Genomic DNA, 26653 nt, shown 5'->3' with positions numbered 1-26653 from the left:
AGACTCTTGAGAGTCCCATGGACTGCAAGAAGTTCAAACGCATCCATTCTTAAGGAAATCAGCCCTGAGTGCTCACTGGAAGAACAGATCGTGAAGCTGAAGCTCCAATACTTTGGCTACCTCATGAGAAGAGAAGACTCCCTGGAAAAGACCCTGATATTGGCACAAGGAGAAGGGGACGACAGAGGACGAGATGGTGGGACAGTGTTCCCGAAGCTACCACCATGAGTTTGACCAATCTGTGGGAGGCAGTGGAAGACAGGAGTGCCTAGTGTGCTCTGGTCCATGGGGTCACGAAGAGTCAGAAATCCCTAAACGCCTAAACAACAACAACCCAACTTGTCTGAGGTCTCATGAATGGTGACGAGATCCAAGGCCTTCTTGGTAATATTCTCCTGCGCTCAAAAGAGTCCTGCTTGCTCGGTGTACCAACGCCTTTTGGAGGAAACTGTTAAGATACTTCCAGAAAGTTTGTGCTAAGTTAAGAGAATATGCTGAACGGGAACGGCTTGCCTTGCTAGGGTACTTACCTGATGTTTTAGTGACTTCAACTTTTTGTTTCGCTGGCTTTGCAACAACAGGCCCTAGATAGCCAGGAGAAAACAGGGAGGAGAAAACAAGCATGATAAGCAATAACATGACTATTTCATACTGTAATTTAAGGTTCCCTTTTGTCCAAAGAATATCATAGAATGTAGAGTTGACTCAAAAAGCCATCTAGTCCAACCTACTGCAATGCAAGAATCACAACTATCTGAAGTTTCCCTCCTTTTCCCTTCTCTTCTTTAATTTCTGTGTTTTAATAAAATGCTTAATATTTGGTGCTTATTTCTGTATGCTGTTTTTCCTTTGTCCTTTCAAGCTTTAATGGTAGTAAAAATGGAATTGCAACAATATACCGTATTGGCCTGAATATAAGCTTCACTTTTTTTTACCAAATTCTGACCTTGAAAAGTTCAAGTGCGACTTAAATTCGCGACCTTACAAAAATTGGCTTCTACCATATTGATGCTGAAACAGACATATGGTAAAACGGAACGAGTGTGAGTGCCTGCAGAATACTAAGGGAACAGCTTACATTCGGGTACAGTGAACCCTCCGTATATGAACTTAATTCATTCCTGGGGTCCGCACTTACCCCAAAAAGTCTGCATCCGGAGGCGCCGCTTTTGCGCATGTGCGATAGAGTGCTTCTGTGCATGTGTGAAGCATGCTGACTGCTTCTGCGCATGCGTGTGCGGCAATACCCAGAAGTATACACTTCTGGGTTTGCTGCATTTGTAACTCAAAATTGCATTACCCAAAGGTAACGTAACCCAAGGTACCACTGCATTATCTTTTTTTCTCTCCCCCCCTTGAATTTTAAAGGTACAGCTCATATTTGGGTGTGGCTTATATTCGGGCCAATACGGTAGTTGTGGCTCAACTTAAATTAATCCGTTTATGTGGGGTTTAAATGAAATTGCCTGCTCCACAGTTCTCCATTTCATTCCCCCTGCCATCGAGTTTTCTGGTCCCCCCACCCAATGATCGGTCTGATTTCCATGGCCACTCAGCCTTCCTGGGGCTGTTTTGGGGCCTCTGCCCCCACCATATATTTCCCTAACTTCTGCAAGCCTTGGGGTCCCCCAGCCTGCTGAAACCTTCTCCTTGTACATGAAAAGGCTACATAAAGCCCAAAACCTGAAGAACCAGTGTGAGAAGAGCCAGTGTGGTGTAGTGGTTAAGAACGGTAGTCTCGTAATCTGGTGAACCGGGTTCGCTTCCCCGCTCCTCCACATGCAGCTGCTGGGTGACCTTGGGCCAGTCACACGTCTCTGAAGTTTCTCAGCCCCACTCACCTCACAGAGTGTTTGTTGTGGGGGAGGAAGGGAAAGGAGAATGTTAGCTGCTTTGAGACTCCTTAAATGGAGTGAAAGGCGGGATATCAAATCCAAACTCTTCTTCTTCTTCTTCAAACCAAGACCACAACTAAACTGCACGGGGACAGACAGACACATTGCATTCCCACATCGTTTGACATAATACCTGCACACCATTCTTGGAACTCAGAACATAAGAAAATGCGCATCATGCTTACCTGATGGTGCCCGGTGACCTTGAAGTCCCTGCACGATCTCCCCAACTCCTTCAGTTGATGGGCCGGTGTAAACCTCCTTTGGGAGGTCCGCCTGGCTCGCAAGCTCCTTCATCTTCAGCGTGGTGAAGGGGGTGACGAAATTGTACGCGAGGGCCAACTTCTCGGCTCTCTCCCTCAAGGTCTCCTTCTCCTCGCTGTCGTCGCTCTTCAGCCAGGAGGTCATCAGCTCCTTGATGGTGAGGTAGCTCCAGGTCCGTTCGACATAGTTCTGATCATCTGTGGGGTCTTCGGCACCTCCGGAGACCAGTCCAACGTGGTTTTTGCCAGAGAGGTCTACGGCCACGTCCGTTTTCAGAAGGACATACTTGTCGCTGTTGCTGGCTGTCACCTCCACATGTAAGCGGTCGGCTGTCTTGTTGAAGAGCTTCCCGGCAATGACAATTTCAGACCCATTGAAGTAGTTGGGGAAGAGGTTCTGGGTCACTTGCTCCACGCTGTCTGTAGGGTAATCGATCCGGATGTCGGAAAGAAGAGGCGTCCCGATCTCGTCATAGAATCTGCGTAGGTAGGTACAGTTTGTTATTAAGAAGCTCCAAGGGGTGACGCAGCTATAAAAAGAGACTTGTTAGGAGAAGGCCTGGCCGCTGGATTTATGATCGAGGGGGAGGAGACCATGGTTTTGTTATTATATCGGAAGGTGAGTTTGACCTGGCAGAACCCCCTAAGAAGTTGGAGGAGAGAACGACAGGCCTGCGAGGATTAATGGGCAGACTTTAAGAATGCTTTGTACCGAAGTGTTGAAATGGTGTCTGTCTGTTTGAATATAGCTCTTGGAGAAACGGAAAATCCACACAGGATATAACAATGTTTGTTTTTAACCCGCTTGTGGAGACTATCAGAGGTCACAAAGAAAGGAATTACGATAACAACAAGAAGATGAAGAAAATAATGGAGAGAAGATTGGACAGAACTGTGAATACTATTTGGACAGAACTGTGAATATTAAAGTAGCAGCAAGAGAGATGTTTGGATCCCTTTCTAAGCTCGAAGCATGGGTACCCCCAATAAAAATTTAAAAATTTGGTTTTGGAATTTGGAATTAATGTGATCTGATTGGTTTGTTAATAAAAATTATATGGGGGCGGGGAGAAGCTCCAAGGGGCGACATTACTGATATATAAACAGAGCATAGTGGAAGCAGACAAGCATCCTTACAGCAGATAACAAATATAATAGCCCTGCATCAGATTCCCAACTTGTGCAGTGCTGTGGTCTAAACCATTGAGCCTCTTGGGCTTGCCGATCAGAAGGTCGGCGGTTCAAATCCCTGTGACAGGTTAAGCTCCCGTTGCTCTGTCCCAGCTCCTGCCAACCTAGCAGTTTGAAAGCACGACAGTGAGGGGAGCACCCTGTAACAGATCAATAAACATCAGGCTTACTAGCTGCTTTGCTTCTCAATATTCTCTGGTTGGCCTCTGTTATTTTCTCTGACAGATGGAGAATCTGCAAAGGACTCTATAAGGGTCTGCAAAGGGAATAAGGGCAGATTTTCATTTATTACAGACCAGTGGTCTGACTCGGCAACTACCTATGTCCCTACGAGCAGCACCAAGTCCACAGCAAACTGCCTTGCGGAAGTTATTTGAAGTTTGACAGCTTGTTCTCTTTTCCCAGGCTGAGAGAGAAAGAGGGTGAAAACAGGGTTTTTATGGAGACAGTGCGACTTTTGCAGCTGCTGCTAAAGTTGCCAAACAATGAAGCAGGGACGGAGGAATGGAGAACTTCTGAAACAACAATGGGACACCAGCCCAGCAAGAACTGGCAAAAGACAGACATAATATTCTACGGGGACAGGAAGAAACATTACGGACAGAATAATTGCCACACACAGGAAGGAGTGAGTTTGAATGCTTCACCTCTGTAGGTGTACAAATCGTTTAATGTGTTGATACGAATGGAAGTCGTTAAAACTGCAGTTGTGATATAAGGGATTGGTATCTTGACTGGAGCGTAATTGAAATTTATAAGAGTTTGGAACGCAGAAATAAAGTAAATCATCAAACCATTAATTCTAGCTTGGGGGTGGGGGGGCACCTAGATTGTATAATTTGGCATCTCAGTGATTGCTATTATTATTTGGCATTGTTATAATGAGGCATTGTTATTGGATTGTTGTAACTGAAAATTAATAAAAAATATTATTATAAAATAAAATAAAAAATAGTGTAGATTAATGTATTTTTAACCTTCTGTTGGAAGCCGTCCAGAATGGCTGGGGAAACCCAGCCAGAAGGGCGGGGCAGAAAGAATAAATTATTATTATTGCTGTTGTTATTATTATTAACCCCACAGGAAACCAGAATGTTTCTCCACAGACTTACTAACTGAAAACAGATAACTGGAATTATGTATTATTAGTGACCATTTAGGGGTGGAGAGAAGTCAATATATAAATCAGGGAGTCGAGCCAGAAGTAGGAAAAGGATGTATTACTAAAATAGGAGAGGACCATAAGATGGCTTGTACTCCTTATATATAACATGTGTATCTGAGAGTACTTTTCTTTTAGCATTTCTTTTCTTTATATTTATTTTCTTTCTTTCTTTCTTTCTTTCTTTCTTTCTTTCTTTCTTTCTTTCTTTCTTTCTTCTATTTTGTTTGTAAATGTAATATGGATATGTAAAGGTAAAGGGACCACTGACCATTAGGTCCAGTCGTGGCCGCCTCTGGGGTTGCGTCGCTCATCTTGCTTTATTGGCCAGCGTACAGCTTCCTGGTCATGTGGCCAGCATGACTAAGCCGCTTCTAGCGAACCAGAGCAGCGCACGGAAATGCCGTTTACCTTCCCACCTGAGTGGTACCTATTTATCTACTTGCACTTTGACGTGTTTTTGAACTGCTAGGTTGGCAGGAGCTCACCCTGTTGCGGGGATTCGAACTGCCGACCTTCTGATCAGCAAGTCCTAGGCTCTGTGGTTTAACCCACAGCGCCACCCAGGTCCCAATATGGATACGGATATGTACTTAATTTAAATAAAAATAAAATAAAAAATAAGCTGACCAACGGTCCGACTTTGCAACTTCCTACATCGCTACGAGCAGCAAGGAGTCCACAACAAACAGTGCCCCAGGTCCCACCGAAGTCCACAGCTGGATTTGCACCCAGCAAGCAGAACATCCAAACAGCCACGGCAAAAACTGGTTGTGTTTTCTCCACTCACCCTTTCAGCTGCACGGCAGCATCCTCGTCTTCCTGTATCCGCCGCGTCATCCCGCAATTCTCCAGCGCCAGCCTCTCCAATAGTTGGTAGTCCACGTCGTTGCCGATGCCGATGGTGAAGAGGCAGAACCTGTTGCGGATGGCCGCTTTGGTGTTGCTGACGATCTTGGCGGACTGCGTCTCTCCAACCGTCGGCCGCCCGTCCGTCAGGAAGATGATCAAGGAGACGCTCCGAGCTTCGATGTCGTTCTGGGTGATGTAGTCATTGAGGATCTGCGTGCTGATTTGAAGGGCCCCATTTATGTTTGTACCTAGGAAGACACAGCAGAATTAACCTTTTGGGGCACAGGGAATAGGGAGTTAGTTGCTCTGCCCCTTCCTCCGCCACTGATACTGCCTGTGTTTTCTTGCTGCTGTATGGAAAAACACATGAATCTGACCTTTGAAGCCTTTGTAAGTAAACCATTTTTAACTTACCCAACATGTGGTAAGTCGGTAGTTTTCGAAGCAACTTAAAAGGCAATATTTTAAAGGTCTAACACAGAGATTTCCAAACTATGTGTCATGACTGCAGTGTGTCGGCAGCTGTGTTTTGCGAATGGTCCACACACTCGTCCCAGGGCTGGAAAGGGATTCGTTTAACCTTTGGTCCACTAGTAAAACTGAACTACTGTGTCACAAAATTTTTATTTTTATTTAGACAAAAATGTCTAAAAAGTGTGTCACCAACATGAAAAGTTTGGAAAGCTCTGTTCTAACAGCCTATATTTTCATGCTTTACTTTGCTGCACGTTTTATGATTTTAAAACTCTGCTGGAGCTCTCTCACCAAAGAGTGTTTGCCCCAAACTTGGATCTAGTCTTCCAGTGAAATCTCCTTCTATCAATCTATTTTTTTCCCCTTTAAACAAAATATTAACATAAAGTACATCAGTGCTGAGTTTGCTGTTCCACGGTTGGACTAAAGCTACCTAAGGTTCTTTGGAAATATCCCACTGGGCGAGAAAGCTAATTCTTTCAGTATGCGTGTGTCAACAACCAAGTTGATTCCACCCTAGCCCTTGGCTTCACAGCTCTGCATGGTACATGCCAAAAATTATTCCCCCCTGTGATGAGCCAAAGCCCAGAGGCTCGTAACAATGTCTCTTGCTTGGAGGACCGAGAGGCTTCTCCTAGCGTTCCAGGAGAAGGCAAAATTCATTTTCACTTGTCTCTGTGCATTTTCACAAAGGGGAATTAAGACAAATTCATGGAGGACTATCCATAGCCACTAGTCATGGTGGTCTTGTGTTCACAGAACCTGGATTTGGAGGTGGAGAGGAGACAGGCCAACACATTTGGGTTGCTTTCTCCTCTTGCAACCCCTCCTTTGCTTTCAAGTTCCAGTACCTTGTCTCTGTGCCTATAAGATCTGCTCAAAAGGCAGATATCCAACAGGTATAGCTTTTCTCAGCCTAGAGATGCGGCTCTGGAAGAAAGCTGCACCTGCTGAACTTTTGGATCACAAGGTAAAGGGACCCCTGACCATTAGGTCCAGTCGTGACCAACTCTGGGGTTGCGGCACTCATCTTGCTTTACTGGCCAAGGGAGCCGGCGTACAGCTTCCGGGTCATGTGGCCAGCATGACTAAGCCGCTTCTGGGGAACCAGAGCAGTGCACGGAAACACCGTTTACCTTCCCGCCAGAGTGGTACCTATTTATCTACTTGCACTTCACTCTTTCGAACTACTAGGTTGGCAGGAGCTGGGATCGAGCAACAGGAGCTCACCCCGTTGTGGGGATTCGAACCGCCAACCTTCTGATCGGCAAGTCCTAGGCTCTGTGGTTTAACCCACAGTGCCACCCGTGTCCCTTTTGGATCATGTTGTTGTTGTTGTTTAGTTGTTTAGTCGTGTCCGACTCTTTGTGACTCCATGGACCAGAGCACGCCAGGCACTCCTGTCTTCCACTGCCTCCCACAGTTTGGTCAAACTCATGCTGGTAGCTTCGAGAACACTGCCCAACCATCTTGTCCTCTGTCGTCCCCTTCTCCTTGTGCCCTCCGTCTTTCCCAACATCAGGGTCTTTTCCAGGGAGTCTTCTCTTCTCATGAGGTGGCCAAAGTCTTGGAGCCTCATCTTCAGGATCTGTCCTTCCAGTGAGCACTCAGGGCTGATTTCCTTCAGAATGGATAGGTTTACTTTGAATGGATAGATCTATTTGGATCATAAGTGTAGTCAAAGTGCAGAGTGCCTCTGTCGCAGAAAGGATTATTATTTAGTAATAATAATAACAATATGGAATTTATTCCGCTGGTGCAGCCTTCCTTTGTGTGTTGTGCCATAAATGAAGTTGCAGGCTCACTGAAAAAGCACAACCCCACCCCCCTGACACCAGGAGTACCTCCAGTAGGTGACATGTTATGGATGTAGATCTTGGCATCTCTTATGTTGTTGAGAGTCACAGGCACCAGCTGGTCTTGTTGCCAGACTTTGATCCGATTGGAGAAGCCAATAATATTGAAGTGATCCTCAGGCCTTAAATCCTGGAGAATAGTGAAGAGGGCATCTTTGGTCTGAAACGAGAGACGCAACCTGGATGTATATTTACACTAGATACAGCAACGTATACATGCACTGTGCAACAGTTCACAACTGGTTTTTTTAAATTATTATTATTTCAATTGATTGATTCTACTTTGTGAGCCGCCCTGAGTTCTACAGACGAAGGGCAGTGTCTGCAAATTTAATTAATAAGAAGAACAATTACCGAAGTATCAAGAGATTACATGCATGCGTGAATGTGCAGTCACAGACAAAACACATTACTGTAAGCAAGTCGTGCTTCCTTTTTGTGGTTATTTGGCTATAACTTTTGATAGAATATAGGTAATTGAACAAACTTGGTTGCATTACATTATTCATTAAAATGTCATTCCATTGATACATAATTTTATGGCGTTACTAAAAATAAAAGTGGTGTTGAGCCATCAAACCCCGGAAACACACTTTTCCCAAAAGGTTTCTGCAAATTTGGCCACTAGTGTACTTTGGTGAGCCTTTCCTGATTCACCGTAGGATTGCTGCTTTGCAAAAAAAAAATCCCTACTTTAACTGTGCACTCTCTCCATGCCATGGATATTTTAATTAACCTCTTATTTGCCTTTTCTCGGAACCCAAACATCCCCAATGCTGCAATTAGATTCCCAGGATTCCAGATTTGTCTGGATTCCCCCACCCCCATTACAAAGATACTTTTAATACTTCTGTAGTCCCATACCCTCTTTTCTTCCCATACAACCCCTAAATCTTCTCCAAGGGTACTGGGAACCCCCAGAACAGATCTGTGGCTGAAGGAGGAAAGTCCCATTGAGCAGCTAAATGTCCTTGCACTAGCAGGGCAGTTCATTTAGAAGGGCTGTAGCTCAGTGACAGAGCACCGGCTTTGCGTGAAGAGGGTTCTGGGTTCAAATCCCACCAGATGAAACCCTGGAGACAAAACTGAGCTAAATGGACCAATTGTCTGGCCCAGTATGAGGTACTGTATTTTTTGCTCTATACAATGCACCAGACCACAAGACGCACCTAGTTTTGGGAGGAGGAAAACAAGAAAAAAAATATTCTGAATCTCAGAAGCCAGAACAGCAAGAGGGATCACTGCGCAGTGAAAGCAGCAATCCCTCTTGCTGTTCTGGCTTCTGGGATAGCTGCACAGCCTGCATTCGCTCCATAAGACGCACACACATTTCCCCTTACTTTTTAGGAGGGAAAAAGTGAGTCTTATAGAGCAAAAAATACGGTAATTTGTTTTGTTCCCGGATACCATTTATGTATATATTTATTTATTTACAATATTCACAGGCAGTTGATTATAATAAAACCTCTGAGTGGTTTACAGGAAATATTAAAGGTATCAGTTAAAAAAAAACAGTTTAAAAACATTTTTTTAAAAAAATGATTGTAGCAGGTTTGATCCGCAATATGGGACAGCTACATATTCCTTCACTGCAGGGGGTTGGTCTAGATGATCCTCAGGATCCATTACAACTCTATAATTCTATGATTAAAATCAACAGTAAAAGAGATTAAAAGGGCATCAACATCTGTGTGTCTGGAGAGACTTGCCTAAATTAGAAAAGACTGCCTGGTCTGGTGTCAATAGGCAGGGAGTTCCAAAGTTTGGATGCCACCACACTAAAATATCAATTTTTTACAACTGTGTAATGAGTATTTTATGTGGCACCTTTCTTAGTGTCCCTACTGACTGGTGTGCAATCATCTATGTCACTGGGGTCTTCTCAACCTGATTGGCTCGTCAGCCACTTTGACTGTTTCTGGAATCTTTGGCATGTTTTTGTTTAATATAATGTTTTATTCTCTTGCTAATGATGCTGTTATAAATGTGTATTTTACTACTCTCAGCAGCCAGAAACATCATAACCAGATACTGGAGAGACCTGTCAGGAATAAGCATGGACCAATAGTAGCAAATAGTATGGGAAACAGCCTTACTAGAAAAATTAACCAATAAACTGAAACTGACACGGGGACAAATAGAAGAAGATGCCTTCACCCTAGTATGGCTTCCCTTTATCACATACACAGCCCAACAAGACAATGACATTAATCCACCAACGGCATACAAATCAATATGGCTAACCTGATCCAAAACACCCACCCACCCCACTCACACACGAAAACAAAGACCACCACAGCCAACCACAAATGAACAGCCACACCCTCGGCCAACCCCAACCTCTCTCACCACCAAAGGAACACAAGTGAATAGCAGAGAACCTGCACAAGCGACGCTGACACAAAACCCCACATATATTAAGTAAAATAGAAACATCATCACCCGACCCCACCCCCACTCATCTTTCCCCCCCCCACCTCTTTCCCCCTATTCTTCCTAATGTCTCAACAAATGAAACCGATTTGTAAAAAAGAGAGAGAGAGAGAGAGAGAGAGACATTGCACATACATTTGTAAATCAAGAAAATCTAAAATAAAAAATACATTTTTAATAAATAAATAAATAAATATATGTGTATTTTATATTTGACCTCCTTTAGCAATGCCTTGTTTTGAAATGTTTAAGGTAATGTCAGGGGTTCAGGAGCAGAGGCACAGGGGAAAGAGGAAGCGGAGAGCGAAGGAGAACAATCCGAGGGCAGCGTAGGTGAGGATGACAGTGGGGGAAGAGAGTCCATGAGTCTGTCCAGTGATTCGGAAGATTCCCAGAAGGGAGCACCGATAGCCAGAGCAAGGGGGGTCCCGGGAGGGACGCACCAGAAGCAAGGGACCAGCGGTGACTCCCAAAGCAGCAGCTGGAGATCGGGACCAGTTTCCCCACCAGAGCGTAGCGGGGGGGAAGAGTCCCATGTGTCAGGACCGGCTTCCCCTCCAGGGGAAAGAGAGGATGAGTCAGGGCTGACCACGCCACTATCGCTGAGTGAGGGAACAGAGGGGAAGTCAGATCCAGCGAGCCCCCCCGAAGGGGGAAGCAGTGACAGAAGCAGCGTAACGTTCAGGAGGAAAGTTGCCGGCTGGGCGCGCGCGCCAAGTTCAAATGCACAGGCGCGTGGGACAGCTGGGAGCGAGGATTGGGAGCCAGGTCCTAAAGCACGCCGGAGGCAGGGGGAAGAATCCGGGGACTCTTCAGCATCAGAAGAGTCCAGAAAGGGCAACACCCCGGCGGGCAGACGGACCCAGAGGAGAAAGGAGCAAAGGAAGAGGTGGAGCAAGGCTAGGGTCTTGAACTGGTGTCTGGGGGGAGGAGATTCAGACGGAGCTTCAGCGGTCTAGGGTTGAGACGTAGAGCTGCACGCCGTGGCTTTGGAATTGAAACTGAACCTTAATAAAGACTTTTGTATATAACAAGAACTGGCGTTGGTCCTCTGTGAGCTGGGACCTTGGGCAGCTCTGACAGGTAATATTTTCAGTCCCCTGTTAATCATGTTGCTTTGAATGTATATTCGATTTTCTTCTGTAATGCTTTGTTTTGATCTTTTAAGGTAGATTTTTCTTCTCTTAAAAATATAAAGGGGTATAGAAATAAAAATAATTATAATGATAATATTTTCAAGGCGCCTGCAATGAAAGAGCCCAAAGTCAAAAACGTCCACCCAGATGAACGTTTTCTACATTTGGGGTTATATAATTTGACAGACTCAAGTGCTAAATGATTGCTGCCTGCAATCCGATATTTAACACATCAGCTTCCCTGAAAAGCCCCGTGCCAAGTCCATTCCCTTTCCATCTTCAAATATTGAAGGCTTCTTGGTCCCAGATGCAAGGATAAATTTGGAAAGCATCCGAAACATCTTAGTCGTCTCTGTTGTGATCTCGGATGGAAGCTGATGATGTCATGGCAAAACACATTACCCACCGCAATGGAATCTGGAGTCATCTCTCCAGCTGGTGGCCTTGGAGTCAGATCCAAGGGCTATCAAGGACAATGGAGGGGGGTTTTGTGGTTGTTGTTGTTGTTTTAATTTTTCCAGCACTGATGTGATTCAGTAGGGAGCATTTTGGACACAGGCCCGAGACACTAGTTTTGGTTGAAATCCTTGCTCATGTACATGCTGTGTGGCTTTTTAAGCCACCCATTCTATCTCCAGCCTCAGTGCTCCATCTCTAAAATGGAGACATAAGACCATAAGAAAGGGTGTGGTCAAAAAGTCATCTCGTCAAGCATTCTGTTGAAATAAAAAAATCAAGGTCATATGTATCACTGCAGATGGTGACAGCAGTCACAAAATTAAAAGACGCCTGCTTCTTGGGAGAAAAGCAATGACAAACCTAGACAGCATCTTAAAAAGCAGAGACATCACCTTGCCGACAAAGGTCCGTATCGTTAAAGCTATGGTTTTCCCAGTAGTGATGTATGGAAGTGAGAGCTGGACCATAAAGAAGGCTGATCGCCGAAGAATGAATGCTTTTGAATTCTGGTGCTGGAGGAGACTCTTGAGAGTCCCATGGACTGCAAGAAGATCAGACCTATCCATTCTGAAGGGAATCAGCCCTGAGTGCTCACTGGAAGGACAGATCCTGAAGCTGAGGCTCCAAGACTTTGGCCACCTCATGAGAAGAGAAGACTCCCTGGAAAAGACCCTGATGTTGGGAAAGATGGAGGGCACAAGGAGAAGGGACGACAGAGGACGAGATGGTTGGGCAATGTTCTCGAAGCTACCAGCATGAGTTTGACCAAACTGTGGGAGGCAGTAGAAGACAGGAGTGCCTGGCGTGCTCTGGTCCACGGGGTCATGAAGAGTCGGACACTAAACAACAAATGTGTGTGTGTGTGTGTGTGTTCATAGATGTGCTGGCCAGGCATGTACATGGATATGTGGACCACATGTCTGGAGCAGCACAGGAAGACCGCCCTGAAACCATTTTGACTCCCAAACTGACCAAATGTTTCCTCTTCAAGGAGGGAGGGGGTCAAGGAAACTTCCCATTGTCTCAGGAATTGGGAAATCAACATCTCAAAGGAATGACCAGACTACCAGGAAAGGCAATCAGATAAGACATTATCGGATAACCTGACAGACAGGAAAAACAACAACATTCAAATTGCTGTTGTAGACCCCCTTTTCTGTGATGTATGTATGATGTTTCTGGGGGTGGTCTTGAGCTCCAGCGAAGGCAATTTAAAATGTCTATATAAGGGCAGGCACACCTTGGTTCTGGGTCCTCCTCCTTTCCTGTTTGTGAAGGGAACACCCTGTTGCAACTGTTCAATAATCATTTAATCATACAGCCTTTAAGCCTGCTTGGAATTCCTCAGCACATGTAGTATTCCAGAGGTCATTGTACTCCTAATCCTGTTTCCTCTGACATTTGCTGTCTGGGGCTGATGGGAGTTGGAGTTCAACACCCACCGGATTGCCCTAGGTTCTCCATCTCTGGTCCAAATCGTGGAGACCAAAGGCAGTTGGGAGAATGCTAACTGGGCGCTTTCCACCTGTCCAAACTAGTGACAGGCTCATTCCCAGAAGCTGAGGTGACGGCATGAGGCCAGACGGAGGTCCCTCTGAAATGGGAGCCGTTGTTGGTGATATTTGTCTCACACAATCCCTCCGTTGTTACGCAGCGTGGGCTGGGGGATGGGGGCGGGGAGGTGGCCCTGGCTGGGAAGTGGAAGTCAAGTCAGTTCATAGGGACACAAGAACTCAGCTGTTCAGAACGCACTCGCTTTGCCTCACACAGCAAACTTCCTATGAAGTAATGGCCTGGCAACAATAACCCCATTCTGGTGCCTCGTCCATCTCCTTTCATCCACTCGGAGGCTAAGGGCCACTTTCCTTTACATGTTAGGTGACTATTATCTTGCCATTCTGTAGGCAGAGCCAGACCAAAGAAACTTAGGAACGCTGCTGGAATGGTATACAAAGGATAAGGAGGTTAAGTCGGTTATGATCCATTGGGCCAAAGATTTTGGATATAATATACAATTAAAAGATTGGACAAAATTGTGGAATGAAGGAATGAAATTTACTACTTGTACTACAATAAAAGAAAATGTGATGAAAATGATATATAGATGGTATGTAACACCACTGAAGTTAGCAAAAATGTATAAAGTAAGTAATAGATGTTGGAAATGTAAAGAAAAAGAGGGAACATTTTATCATATGTGGTGGGAATGTAAAAAAGTGAAATGCTTCTGGGAAATGATACGGTATATAATGAGTTTTTAAAAATGTTGAAATATACACTTATAAAGAAACCAGAAGCATTTCTATTAGGAATAATAGGAAATGAAATTAATAAGAAAGAATGGAAGTTGTTTTTATATGCAGTAAGAGCAGCAAGAATATTATTGGCCCAAAAATGGAAACAAGAAGAACTACCTAAGATTGAAGAGTGGAGGATGAAATTAATGGACTACGCAGAACTTGATAAACTAACAGGAAGGATCCGGAACCAGCGAGACCAGAAATTCACTGAGGACTGGAATAAATTTACAGATTATATGAAAAAAAATATGTGATAATCAGACAACGTTTGTAAGTTTTCAGGAAGCTCTGTGAGAATTAATAGTAGAAATATTGTTAAAAAGAATAAGATGGGATAAGCTATTATTATATTGCAATATAAATTAGGGAATGTGAAAAAAAAAGTGATTAAGACGGAGAATTATCAGATGAGCTGATGGAAGTCCAAAAAAGAGGATGTTGGTGATAAAGTGGGTGTCTTTTTATAATTTTATATTGGAAAATCAATAAAAATATATATATATTTAAAAAAAGAAACTTAGGAACACAGGAAGCTGCCTTATATACTGACTCAGCACTGTATACACTGACTGGCTGAGGCTCTTGTGTTTTTTTCAGTCCGACCTGGAGAATGCTGTGCATCTCTCAAGTCTCAAGGCTGGATGGCTATCTGTCATGGATGCTTGAGCTGAAATTCCTGCAGCGGCCTAGACGACGCTTTGGGTAGGGTTACCAGACGTCCCTGGTTCCCAGGGACAGTCCCTGGATTTGCAAATCTGTCCCCGGACAAATTCCGTCCAAGGAATGTCCCCAGATTTGCAAATCTGTCCCAGGGAAACATGGCAGCGGCAGCCTCAGCAGCCCGGAGCCAGCCTGGTAGCACAGTTGGCTCTGGCTGGCTTCAGAAGCTGCTTGCTGCCATGGTGCCTGCCATCATATGGCGACTTCCAGCAAGGAAAAATGGTGGGTGCCGTGGCAGTGAGCAGCTCCTGAAGCCAGCCAGAGCCAACTGCACCACCAGGCTGGCTCCGGGCTAATGACTGCCGCTGATGCCACCACTGCCGAAGGGGAACTGGGGACGTCCGGTGGTACAGATCTCCTGCCCCCTTCCCCCTTTGTTTTGACTGATTGGGGGAGGCTCGGGAGTTGCATGTGGGCAGCCATTGCCCAGTTTTTAAAAAACTCTGGGCATTTATGTTTCACAGGACGCGAAAGAAGGGCGTTGCACCTTGCCTGGCAGAGAAACCGTGCGCCTTGCGCCCCTCCTGGGCAACGGCCACCTGTCCACAACTCCTGAGCCTCCCCCAATCTGTCAAAACAAAGGGGGGAGTGGGAAGGCTCGGGAGTCACAGGCATGTGAAAGAAGGGCATTGCACCTTTATACAATATGCATGTGCGCTTGGGCCCAGGCTCTTTCGCCTCACCATCCCCACTACTGACTCCCTGTTGCTACTCAGCTTCAAAAAACAAAAAACAAAAAAGTGTCCCCAGATTCATTGAAAAAAATCTGGTACCCATAGCTTGGGGTCACTTCCATCTCTACAGTTCTCTGAGTCCATGATTCTCAGCTGTCTATAGTTTTAACTGGCGATGCCATGGACTGAGCCCAAGATCTCCCTCAAGGAGAGCATCTGCTCTAGCCCTGAACTTTGTTCCAGAGGCTTTCCAGGGTTTCTGGCAGGGAATATCTCCCATCTGGAGATGCCAAGGACCAAACCTGAGACCTTTCACATGCAAAGCAGACGCTCTACTATCGAGAGATGGCTATCCTCTTCATAGCTCCTCATTCATCACAAGACTCGCAGCTTCATCTGTTAGAAACAGACACAGCCGTCGCATCGTTCTGCTCTGCCCTTGGGAATACAGTGGCGCCTTGGTTGTCAAACGTAATCCATTCCGGAAGGCTGTCCGACTTCTGAAACATTCGGCAACCAAGGCGCAAAGGGCGATTGGCAAAGCCAATGGGAAAAAATTGAAAAACATGCAGCAGAAGCTGTTCGATTTCCGAGGCGCGTTCCAAAACGGAAGCAATTACTTCAAGGTTTTCAGCGTTTGGGTTCTGAATCGTTCAGCTTCCAAGACGCTCAAAAACCGAGGTACCACTGTATAAGAAGAGCCTTCTAATTTGTCTGTTTTTTGGGTCTGAGCAGTTTTTCTTTTGTTCATCCACTTTCCCTAGGAAAACCCGCGATTTACTGCTCAATTGGAAAAAAAACATCCATACAGTTGTACCTCCGGTTGTGAACGGGATCCGTTCTGGAGGTCCGGCCGCATCCTGAGCAATTCACAACTGGAGGCCGCTTCTGCACATGTGTGTGGTGTGGTTTAGCACTCCTGTGCATGCGTGCGGCATGTAGAGCGCTTCTGCGCATATGCGTGAGGCGAAATCCGGAAAAATACTTCTGGGTTTGCTACGTTTGCATCCCGAAGTTTACGTATCCAGGGGGATATGTAAGCGGAGGTACAACTGTACACAGAAAACTCAGTTGACATTTGTTCCAATTCAGCAATAACACCAGGGAAAGCAGCGGGGCAAAATGAAAACCTTTCAGACCTATGCTTTGAAATCATGGGACAAACAGAAGTTGGCATAAACTCCGTGTGCATGGCCCTCACCATGCCTCGTGGCACATGTTTTAAGAATTTTAAGTTCTTAGATATATACAATAAATGTTCATAAATGTACCAAGCAAACACGTACATAAATATATAAACCACATGTCTGGAGCAGCACAGGAATACAGTTCTGAAACCATTTTGACTCCCAAACTGACCAAATGTTTCTCTGCAAGGAGGGAGAGGGTGAGGGAACCTTCCCGTTGTCTCAGGAATTAAGTGATTACCATCTCAAAGGAATGGCCAGACTACCAGGAAAGGCAATCAGATAAGGCATTGTCAGATAACGTGGCAGACAGGAGATAAACAAAAGCACTCAGATTTCTGTTGTAGACCGCCTTTTCTCTGATGTAGGTATGATGTATCTGGGGGTGGTCTTGATCTACAGGGTGGCAATTTCAAAAGTCTTTATAAGGCCTTGTGCGCCATTTTTCTGGGTTCCTCCTCCTTTCCTGCATGTGAAGGGAGCAACCTGTTGCAACAGATCAATAAAGATCAGGCTTACTAGCTGCTTTGCTTCTCAATATTCTCTGGTTGGCCTTTGTTATTTTCTCCTACTGATGGAGAACCTACAAAGGACTCTATAAAGGCTCTTGTGTCCCCCATAAGGGCAGGTTTTGTATCCCATAAATTTATTTCACCTCGGACAAGAGGGATACAGTAGTTCATTTCATTTTATCCTGCTAAACCAACTGCATGGGGTGACCTCAAATTCCTAGACTGTCACCCTTTTCCAAAGCCAAATCTCCAGTGGCTTTAACAGCAAAATAAATCAACAAATGCTCTCCCTCATTTCCTGGAAGATTTAAACGTGCAGGAAGCGTCTCCGATTGAATGTCTACCTGGCACACATCCCTGAAAGGCGCAGAAATCCTGCCAAGAAGCCATGCGGATAACCTTTCGCCCCAAGCACCTTCCGCAGTCCGGGCGGTTTTCTAATCATCCCGCCAGGCAGGCTATCTGTAATTTAAATTTAACCTCCAGCCCATTTCCAAAACTTGAAATCTGCCTTTCTCAGCACATCTCACATTCCTCTTCCCGTCTTCGCACTCCCTCATTCCCGCTATCGCTTTCCCCTCCAGCAAAGTGTGCAGAACTGAAGGGAGCAAAGCTTCCCCACGGCCTCTGATAATAAGGGCTTTGTTCCAACTTCCTAGATTGCACTCCCAGGAAAGAAACAGGACCTGCGTCTAGCTGTAGAGATAAGCCCATTTCTGTATCGTTGCCTCCTGCCCTTAAAATAGCTTCCTAGCAAACATGGCACCTAGACATGATGCTTATTGTGTGGTTGCAATGATCAAATATAGTGTGAAAATAACAGTAGGGTGGGGAATCAGGGTTTTATTCCTTATTCCTGCTGTAAAGGTAAAGGTAAAGGGACCCCTGACCATTAGGTCCAGTCGTGGCCGACTCTGGGGTTGCGGCGCTCATCTCACTTTATTGGCCGAGGGAGCTGGCCATGTAGCCAGCAGGACTAAGCCGCTTCTGGCGAACCAGAGCAGCCCACAGAAACGCCGTTTACCTTCCTGCTGGAGCGGTAGCTATTTATCTACTTGCACTGGCATGCTTTCGAACTGCTAGGTTGGCAGGAGCTGGGACCGAGCAATGGGAGCTCACCCCGTCGTGAGGATTCGAACCTCCAACCTTCCGATCGGCAAGTCCTAGGCGCCACCTACTGTCAATCTCCCTGCCTTCCGCCCAACCAGTCCTAATGAGCACTGCCCCCTGCTGGAAGGAAGCTTTTGTTGCTGCCTTTCATCAGGGGCAGAAGGGTTAGATCAGGCATAGGCAACCTTCGGGCTTCCGGATGTTTTGGACTACAATTCCCATCATCCCTCACCACTGGTCCTGTTAGCTAGGGATCATGGGAGTTGTAGGCTGAAGGTTGCCTATGCCTGGGTTAGATCCCCCTCGTCCCACATTGAGCAAAATATTCCTTCATTAAAGGAGGTTGTATCAGTTCAGGGCCCCTTACAACGCTACAATTTTATGATTCTAGGAGGATCACAATTCCTCCATCAAAGGACTAATAGGATGAGATGTGGGTCATTGTTGTTGTTTTGCAATTTTTATTGGGACTACAGCATGGGAATAGGGGTTAACGTTAAACCCCTCTTATGCAGCCTGAGGGTATCCTTAAACTACAGCTCCCAGAATTTGGGGGGGAAAGCCATGGCTGTTAAAGTGACATAGCAGTGGTATCATAGCACTTTAAAAACATGATACCAATGTGGCCTAAGCGCTGTTCATGTCTATTATTATTATTATTATTATTATTATTATTATTATTCTCCACCTATCTGACTGGGTTGCCCCAGCCACGCTGGGTAGCTTCCAACAAATATAAAAGCTCAATAAAACATCAAACATCAACAGCTCCCCTATACAAGGCTGCCTTCAGATGTCTTCTAAAAGTTGTATAGTTAACAGTCTTTGCAATATGTTCCTTATCTGGGGGCTCTTGGGGTGGCAAACCCCTTAAGTTCCTCCCTTCTGAAAACATTATACATATATGTTTTGCTGTCTTCGTGCTTTAAGATTATGACAACGACTCAGTGCACCATTGAAGCACACACACCCCTTAAAAAAATAAAAGCAGCAAGATCAAAACTCACTGCTGGTGTTTGAGCACAGCTCTTTGAGGGTTAACCTGAGACTGTACTGTGCAACCAACCCTCCTCCTAATCCGAGCCCCATCAGGAGGAAAGTAAAAGTGCTTGCAAAGGTTAATCCCTGACCTAAAACAGAGCTGGCCTGTTCAGACCAACTCCTGCCTGGAAAAAGACTTAATCCTTTGTTCCCAGCCATAGGTGGCTAAGCCTTTAGTTGTTCATTCCTGCCCTGTTCAGCAAACTGGGCTTAATTGATGTGAGGCCGCAGCTTAACTTTGGGGAGTGAATTTAGGGGACCCAGAGAGGTGAAAGACCCCTTTGGCCCATGCAAATAACTCCAGAGCAACACAATCTGATGAAAGACACAACACCAACTGCCTTCGTTCTAGCAGGACTTCCCTCATCTCTAGATCATCAGAAAGGAATTTCCTTTACTCCCATCTCTTCACCAAACCATAAAGAAGGCTGATCGCTGAAGAATGGATGCTTTTGAATTATGGTGCTGGAGGAGACTCTTGAGAGTCCCATGGACTGCAAGAAGATCAAACCTATCCATTCTGAAGGAAATCAGCCCTGAGTGCTCACTGGAAGGACAGATCCTGAAGCTGAGGCTCCAATACTTTGGCCACCTCATGAGAAGAGAAGACTCCCTGGAAAAGACCCTGATGTTGGGAAAGATGGAGGGCACAAGGAGAAGGGGACGTCAGAGGACGAGATGGTAGGACAGTGTTCTCGAAGCTACCAGCATGAGTTTGACCAAACTGCGGGAGGCAGTGGAAGACAGAAGTGCCTGGCGTGCTCTGGTCCAGGGGGTCACAAAGCGTCAGACACAACTAAACGACTAAACAACAACATTCACCAAACGCAGTGGGAATGCAGGTCCAACACTCCCCCCCCCAAGAGAAGGAGCTTTGATGCCATCAGGCAGAGGGTCAGGGTAAGGAATTGCCAGAATCCAGACTCTCACCTGCCTCAGCTTGGTTCCCACCATGGAGGCGCTGCTGTCGAGCACAAACACCACGTTCTTCGGCAATGGAGGGAGGTCCTTAGGGGCAAAATAGTGCACAAAGTATCCATTCAAAACCTGGTGGGATGAGAAAGAAAGAAATCAGGAGCTTAGCGCTGTGCCAACCACCTTGTAGAACTTCAGACCCAGGAAGTCCCACACAGCTAAGCCTAAAGGATGCTAGCAGCCCAGGTGTCACTGCAGAACTCTGGAAAAAGGCAATGAAAACTGGTCCATTAAGAGCATAGGAAGAGCCTTTGGAATTTCTCTAATCTTCTTCTAAAGCCATCTAGGTTGGTGGCCCAAACTGCCTCCTGTGAGAGCGGGTTCATCGGTATGTGCTTTTTCATCTCTCCCGAATCTTCCAACAGAATGGGAAAAATAGGGCAAATCGGAATTGCCGTATTTTTCGCTCTATAGGACGCACCGGACCATAGGACGCACCTTGTTTTAGATGGGGAGAACAAGGGGGGGAAATCTCCCCCTTTCTGCTCAGCGCCCCTTCAGCCAAGCGGCAGGAGAAACGGAGCCCCTTCCATTTCTCCTCCCGCTTGGCTGAAGGGGCACTGCGCAGCTCTCCCTCTCTGCTGAAGCCAGGAGAGTCTTGCTCTCCTGGCTTCAGCAAAAGGAACCTGAAGCCTGTGGAGTGCAGTGGGAACTCACGCTGTGTTCCTCAGGCTTCAGGAAGCTATCCCTGAAGCCTTCGGAGCGCAGTGCGAGTTCCTGCTGCACTCCGCAGGCTTCGGGTTCCTTTCACTGAAGCCAGGAGAGTCTTGCTCTCCCGGCTTCAGCGAAAGAAACCCGAAGCCTGCGGAGCGCAGCGGGAACTTGCGCTGTGCTCTGAAGGCTCCAGGCTTCAGCGAAAGCAACGCGAAGCCTCCGGAGCACGGAGGGAGCGCTCCCTCTGCGCTTCGGAGGCTTTGCGTTGCTATTGCTGAAGCCAAGGAGCCTGCATTCGCTCCATAGGACGCACACACATTTCCCCTTAATTTTTGGAGGGGAAAAAGTGCGTCCTATAGAGCGAAAAATACGGTAGTTGGCTCCGTCTGTTGTTGGCTCCCGCGCCACCTACTGTTCACCTCCCTCCTTCCTGTCCTACCAATCACAATGAGCCTCAGTCTCCAGTTATCGGCCAAAGATCTGGGCGTTGCTTAGATCTCAGCAAACTGTCCGCGCCTTCAGATCCATGACTACAAGGTAACTGGCCGGGTCTGATCCAGGTTTGAATAGCAGCTTCTAGGAACTAGTTGCTGTTACAGGATCAAGATCAAACTTTGGGGAAAGGAAGAGATTATCTCTATCCCCTTGACCGTGCCCATTGCATAACAAAAGGTTATGCTTAATTATAAGTTCACAAAGTTATTTCCCAGCGTGGTTAGAGATGGTGTCCATTGCTGCCCTCTGGCAGATTTCAGGTTCGTCCTCCAAGTTTAGTCCAGATAATATTGTATTTTGTGGGGAAACAAGGCTGATCCGGGCATTGAAGTCACCTCCCAAGACATGCCGAGGGTTGGATGACAGAGAGTCTATACTTTCAGGTAGGTGGTCAAGTTTTCCCCAATATGTTCTCAGTTCCTCACAAGACTTTACTGGAGGTATGTACACACAGATACAGTAAGTACCGTATTTTTCGCTCTATAAGACGCACCAGACCACAAGACGCACCTAGTTTTTGGAGGAGGGAAACAAGAAAAATAATATTCTGAATCTCAGAAGCCAGAACAGCAAGAGGGATAGCTGCGCAGTGAAAGCAGCAATCCCTCTTGCTGTTCTGGATTCTGGGATAGCTGCGCAGCCTGCATTCGCTCCATAAGACGCACACACATTTCCCCTTACTTTTTAGGAGGGAAAAAGTGAGTCTTATAGAGCGAAAAATACGGTATTTCTCAGGAGACTCTCAGAAAGGGACAACGCTTAAAAATTAGGAGTGGTCAACAAGGGATACTGTTGAATTGATACATTAAGAGAGGTTGACACCAGCACCGCCAGCCCCCTGCTAGGCCTTCCATTCCTTACAGTTTTAATCATGCATTGCTTCTGGGATTTCCCAGGAGGCTTAAATCTACCAACCCACCCATGCCAATTTGCACTGTGTTGGCCAGGTAGCCTTTTCCCTTCAGAAACCTCTTTCACGAATTGCACAGCAAACAATGAAACGAACGGCAGGCCATGCTACCTGGACATCTCCAACACTCAGCTCCCTGTTGACGTCGTATCTGACAACAAAATCTCCCAGGACGCCATTCCGTGCGATTTTGGATTGCTGGACAACGTTGGGACTGAAGGTCACCTTGGCTAAAGTTTTTGTCTGGCCAACCACTGTCGAGGGTGGCGGGGAGATGTCATCTGGTGGGGAAACACACCGTTAAGTACCTATGACAAGCTTCGTAAACAAGATCACAGCATGCTGTAACATTTTGTCGCAGTACCCACTTGTATTGCTGACTCTGGAACCCTGCAGCAAGCTTGTTCGTTATAACTCTGGCTCTTAATTGATCCCTGCATTGCTTTGGGATCCTTCCAACTCTATAATTTTATGATTATTATTGTCAAAAAACGGTGGTGCAAAATTCAAAGAGCACTTGGTTGTTTTTTTCCAACCTTAAAACTGGTTCTGCACAAGTCTTTAATTTTTTTTAATGAAAATTTGAATGCAACAGTTTAGTGCAAAAATCTCCTAATATACACATATCCGTATGCTGCCTTGCCTAATAGACACATTTTTGACAAGACAATTTTCTCTAATTTATTGCATTTTTGTATGACATTTCCAGGGATATATGCATATTGTGCACACCTTACCGTAGTATATACATTCTGGTACACCTTTAGGTTTGCCATAATTTGAAGAGCAAAAAATGGGACACATTTGCCTACTTCTGCTTTTAACTATTTGTTGCTACGACAACTCTACTTGGAAAAAGAGGACATGTCCTGGAAAAAGAGGACATATGGCAACCAGCTGGAGAATTGCAAGGCAAGCCTCAGATAAGTAAAGGTAAAGGTAAAGGGACCCCTGACCATTAGGTGCAGTTGTGGCTGACTCTGGGGTTGCGGCACTCATCTCGCTTTACTGGCCAAGGGAGCCAGCATACAGCTTCCGGGTCAAGTGGCCAGCATGACTAAGCCGCTTCTGGCGAACCAGAGCAGCGCACGGAAACACCGTTTACCTTCCCACCGGAGCAGTACCTATTTATCTACTTGCACTTTGACGTGCTTTTGAACTGCTAGGTTGGCAGGAGCAACAGGAGCTCACCCTGTTGCGGGGATTGAACCACCAACCTTCTGAACGGCAAGCCCTAGGCTCTGTGGTTTAACCCACAGCGCCACCCACGTCCTTACAGATAAGTAGCTCATTGCAAATTGGGTAAGTTCAACTTTAAATGTGAACTGAATCTAATTTCATAGAATTATAGAGTTGCAAGGGACTCCCGAGGGTCATCTAGTCCAACCCTTTGCAATGCAGGAATCTCATCTAAAGCATCCATGACAGATGGCCACCCAACTTCTGCTTAAAAACATCCAGGGAAGGAGAGTTCACCACCTTCTGAGAGAGCCAGCCCTGCTGTTGAGGAGCTCTCACCATCAAAAAGTTCTTCGTCCATCTATAGCTGAGAATAAAATGACATTTCAGCAGGGATGGAGAGAGGAACTCTGGACTTTTGATGTCATCTGGAATAAAGCCTGGACATGAGATCATCCAAAAGGGCAAAACATATTGGCTTCCGTTTCCATCATTTTGTTGGTGGCAGCCCAAATCATTATAATAACTAATTTTTAATAGCCCAACACCTGCCTGGCTCAGAAAACAGTTTTCCAAAAGTTGGTGGCTTGCAAGTTTCCTGCCTGGGGAAAACAAAATAGCTGGGTTCGCACGTATCTTACTAAGCGAGCTGTCCATTTGCAGCCAACTATTTCATTGTCAGTCCTTCCTGACAGCTAATTCTCCCCTGGTCCCCTCGCTGGCCCAAATAGGACTAATTTAGCCAGCTAGCCCTGGTGATCATCTAATGTTTATTGGATGGATTTCCCCCCCAAATTGATTTTTGAATTCTGAATTTATTGTTATTCACGTTCTATACTGTATTTTATGCTGTTGCATCAATTAAGTGTTTTAAATTTGTTGTTAGCTGCCCTGAGTCCAGTTTTCTGAACCGGGAAGGGCGAGGTATAAATAAAAATTTATTATTTATTATTCCTCTTCTTGTTCAAGACGGAGAATTTTTCTATCCCTCATTAATAGAGGGTTTCCGGGACATGTGGGTGCAGTTGATGTAAAAGCAAGCAAGGTTGGTTTTAATTTAAGGGTCCATCAGGAAAGGTTCATGAAGGCAACAGACTTACTACCTGCAGAGGAAGACTAGAGGAGCCCTTTTCATGAGTGGAGAAGGAGTTCACCGTGGAGGGGCATTGGAACGAGTGAACCCCTCAATTCTGGTTTCTCTCAGTTTCCATTCCTAAGTTCAGTTCTCTATAACATTTCCATTCACTTCTTAAAACCCTTGTAACAATCTACAAGCATTTAAAGGTGAATTTTCCGTAATACACAACTGTGTGACACAGTTTTGTATGCAATTTTTGTATACATTTTTGCAAAGCAATTTCCCCTAAAACAATGCATGTCTGCATGTTCCCTTAACCCAGTGTTTCTCAACCTGTGAGTCCACAGATGTTGTTGGACCTCAACTCCCATCATTACTAGCCAGCATGACCAGTGGTCAGGAATGATGGGAGTTGTAGTCCAACAACATCTGGGGATATATGTGTGTGTGTGTGTGTGTGTGTGTGTGCAATTTCATGCACAATTAAACCCAGCGTGTGACTTTTTGTGCACACTATTTGGCTGGAGAACTGCATTCTAAATTCGGCAAAGTGTGAATTTTGAAGGATGGTTGCGTTTCAGTTCAGGTGTTGCCTCGAAGAGTTCAAATTAGACAGGTCCACCTTTAAATGAGAATGGAGTCAAATTTACTCCCATCCGCAGGGAGACAGGGGTGGAATCTAGACGCATATAAAAAATACTGTGAAAATGCTTTTTAAAAAAAGAAGAAGAAACGTTTTGAAAAATATATCAAATTTGCCATAAGCTCACCATCGCCATCTAGTGTCACATTTGTCTAATTCACTTAAAACATTGCATTTGCAGCAGTAGAACTGAGTCCTGAGTCCATCTGAGCATCTTAAAAGCAGAACATGAAGACTACCTTCTGTCTCCAGATTACAGCCCCTTTCCAATACATGTAAAGGAAGTTTAAGAGTGGGATTTTGAATGGGAAATGACTGGAGGGAAAGGGATTTTTTTGTTGGTTTCTCTAGATCATAAACACCCACAGTTGTTTTCCATTGTGAAGGCGGCTGCAGCAAAGAGACTATTACACCCATCTGCCATGTAAACATCTTGTTTGACTCCAACACAGCAAGAAGTGAGGATGGGATCTTGGAAAAGGCCGTCGGCCAGTTTAATGCCACCGAATTTCTTGCAACAGACACAAGCTGCTGTTCTTGAAATCTGAGCGTTGGCACACGACAGAGGTTCAATCCCCACCTTGGGTCGTTTAGCAAGACAGCCTTGCTAATTTAGCACAGTGTTTGCTAGGCTAAGCAACAGCGTCCTCATCCTTTCACGCAGAGCTGCCAGTGTACAAAGGAACAATAAAAACTATGGACGGGGAAACACAGAGGAGTGGCAGAATGCCTCTGCGTCGCCTGCTGGCTACTGCTTTTGGCAAACGGGGATTTCCATCACTGTCAAGCAGCTGGACTTCCTATGCGATTTGGCACAGCCAGATGGAAAAAACAATTTGCTTAAAATAAGCACATTCCCAGGAGGAGATCAGGAGTCAGGGAGAATCGTTCTCAGATGCCGAAAAGTATTTTATTTCTCTGTTTACGTTTCCATCCCATCCTACGACAGGGTGACATGCATCTCCCCACTCTTTGCACTTGAACCTCGCATCAACCCTGTGAGGTAGGCAGTGCTCAAGAGTAAATAATAATAATAATAATAATAATAATAATAATAATAATAATAATTTATACCCCACCCATCTGGCTGAGTTTCCCCAGCCACTCTTGGCAGCTCACAGGATATATAAAACACAGTAAAATATGAAACATTAAAAACTTCCCAATTCTAATTGGTCAATTTTGGTTTCTCTCAGGGGGTTTTCTTCTTCTTTCAAACTTAGATTCAGTTCCACAAATTTCTGCACCCATTTCTGATTTATTTGTTTAAAATCCACGTGTGGTGCACATCTACCAATTTACTAAAATATTTGTATACCACTGTGTCGCAAAGCATTCATTGAAGTGGTTTGCAACAATAAAAACCATATAATAAAAATCATTAAAATAGTAAAAACCAGAATTTAATCATTGCAGAAGGAAGTATTCTTAATTGCCTGTATAGGCCTGGTGGT

General features: G+C 45.4%; 1 protein-coding gene across 1 annotated transcript in view; it reads right to left on the bottom strand.

Moving 5' to 3' along the window:
* ITIH5 (inter-alpha-trypsin inhibitor heavy chain 5) overlaps positions 1-26653 on the bottom strand; it is a 57549-nt gene that overhangs the window by 9005 nt on the left and 21891 nt on the right. Inside the window, exons 6-11 of the mRNA XM_081926882.1 lie at positions 22411-22580; positions 20196-20312; positions 7682-7853; positions 5302-5611; positions 2081-2637; positions 531-584 (exon numbers count right to left, since the gene is read on the bottom strand). Of these exons, the coding sequence (XP_081783008.1) occupies positions 531-584; positions 2081-2637; positions 5302-5611; positions 7682-7853; positions 20196-20312; positions 22411-22580 (1380 nt within the window). The remainder of the gene's footprint in view (positions 1-530; positions 585-2080; positions 2638-5301; positions 5612-7681; positions 7854-20195; positions 20313-22410; positions 22581-26653) is intronic.

Source organism: Podarcis melisellensis (genome assembly GCF_964234715.1).
Source record: "Podarcis melisellensis genome assembly, chromosome: 10".
In the NCBI taxonomy this organism is placed as follows: domain Eukaryota; kingdom Metazoa; phylum Chordata; class Lepidosauria; order Squamata; family Lacertidae; genus Podarcis; species Podarcis melisellensis.
The sequence above is the reverse complement of the archived record's forward strand: the minus strand, read 5'-3'. Positions and strand labels throughout refer to the sequence as shown.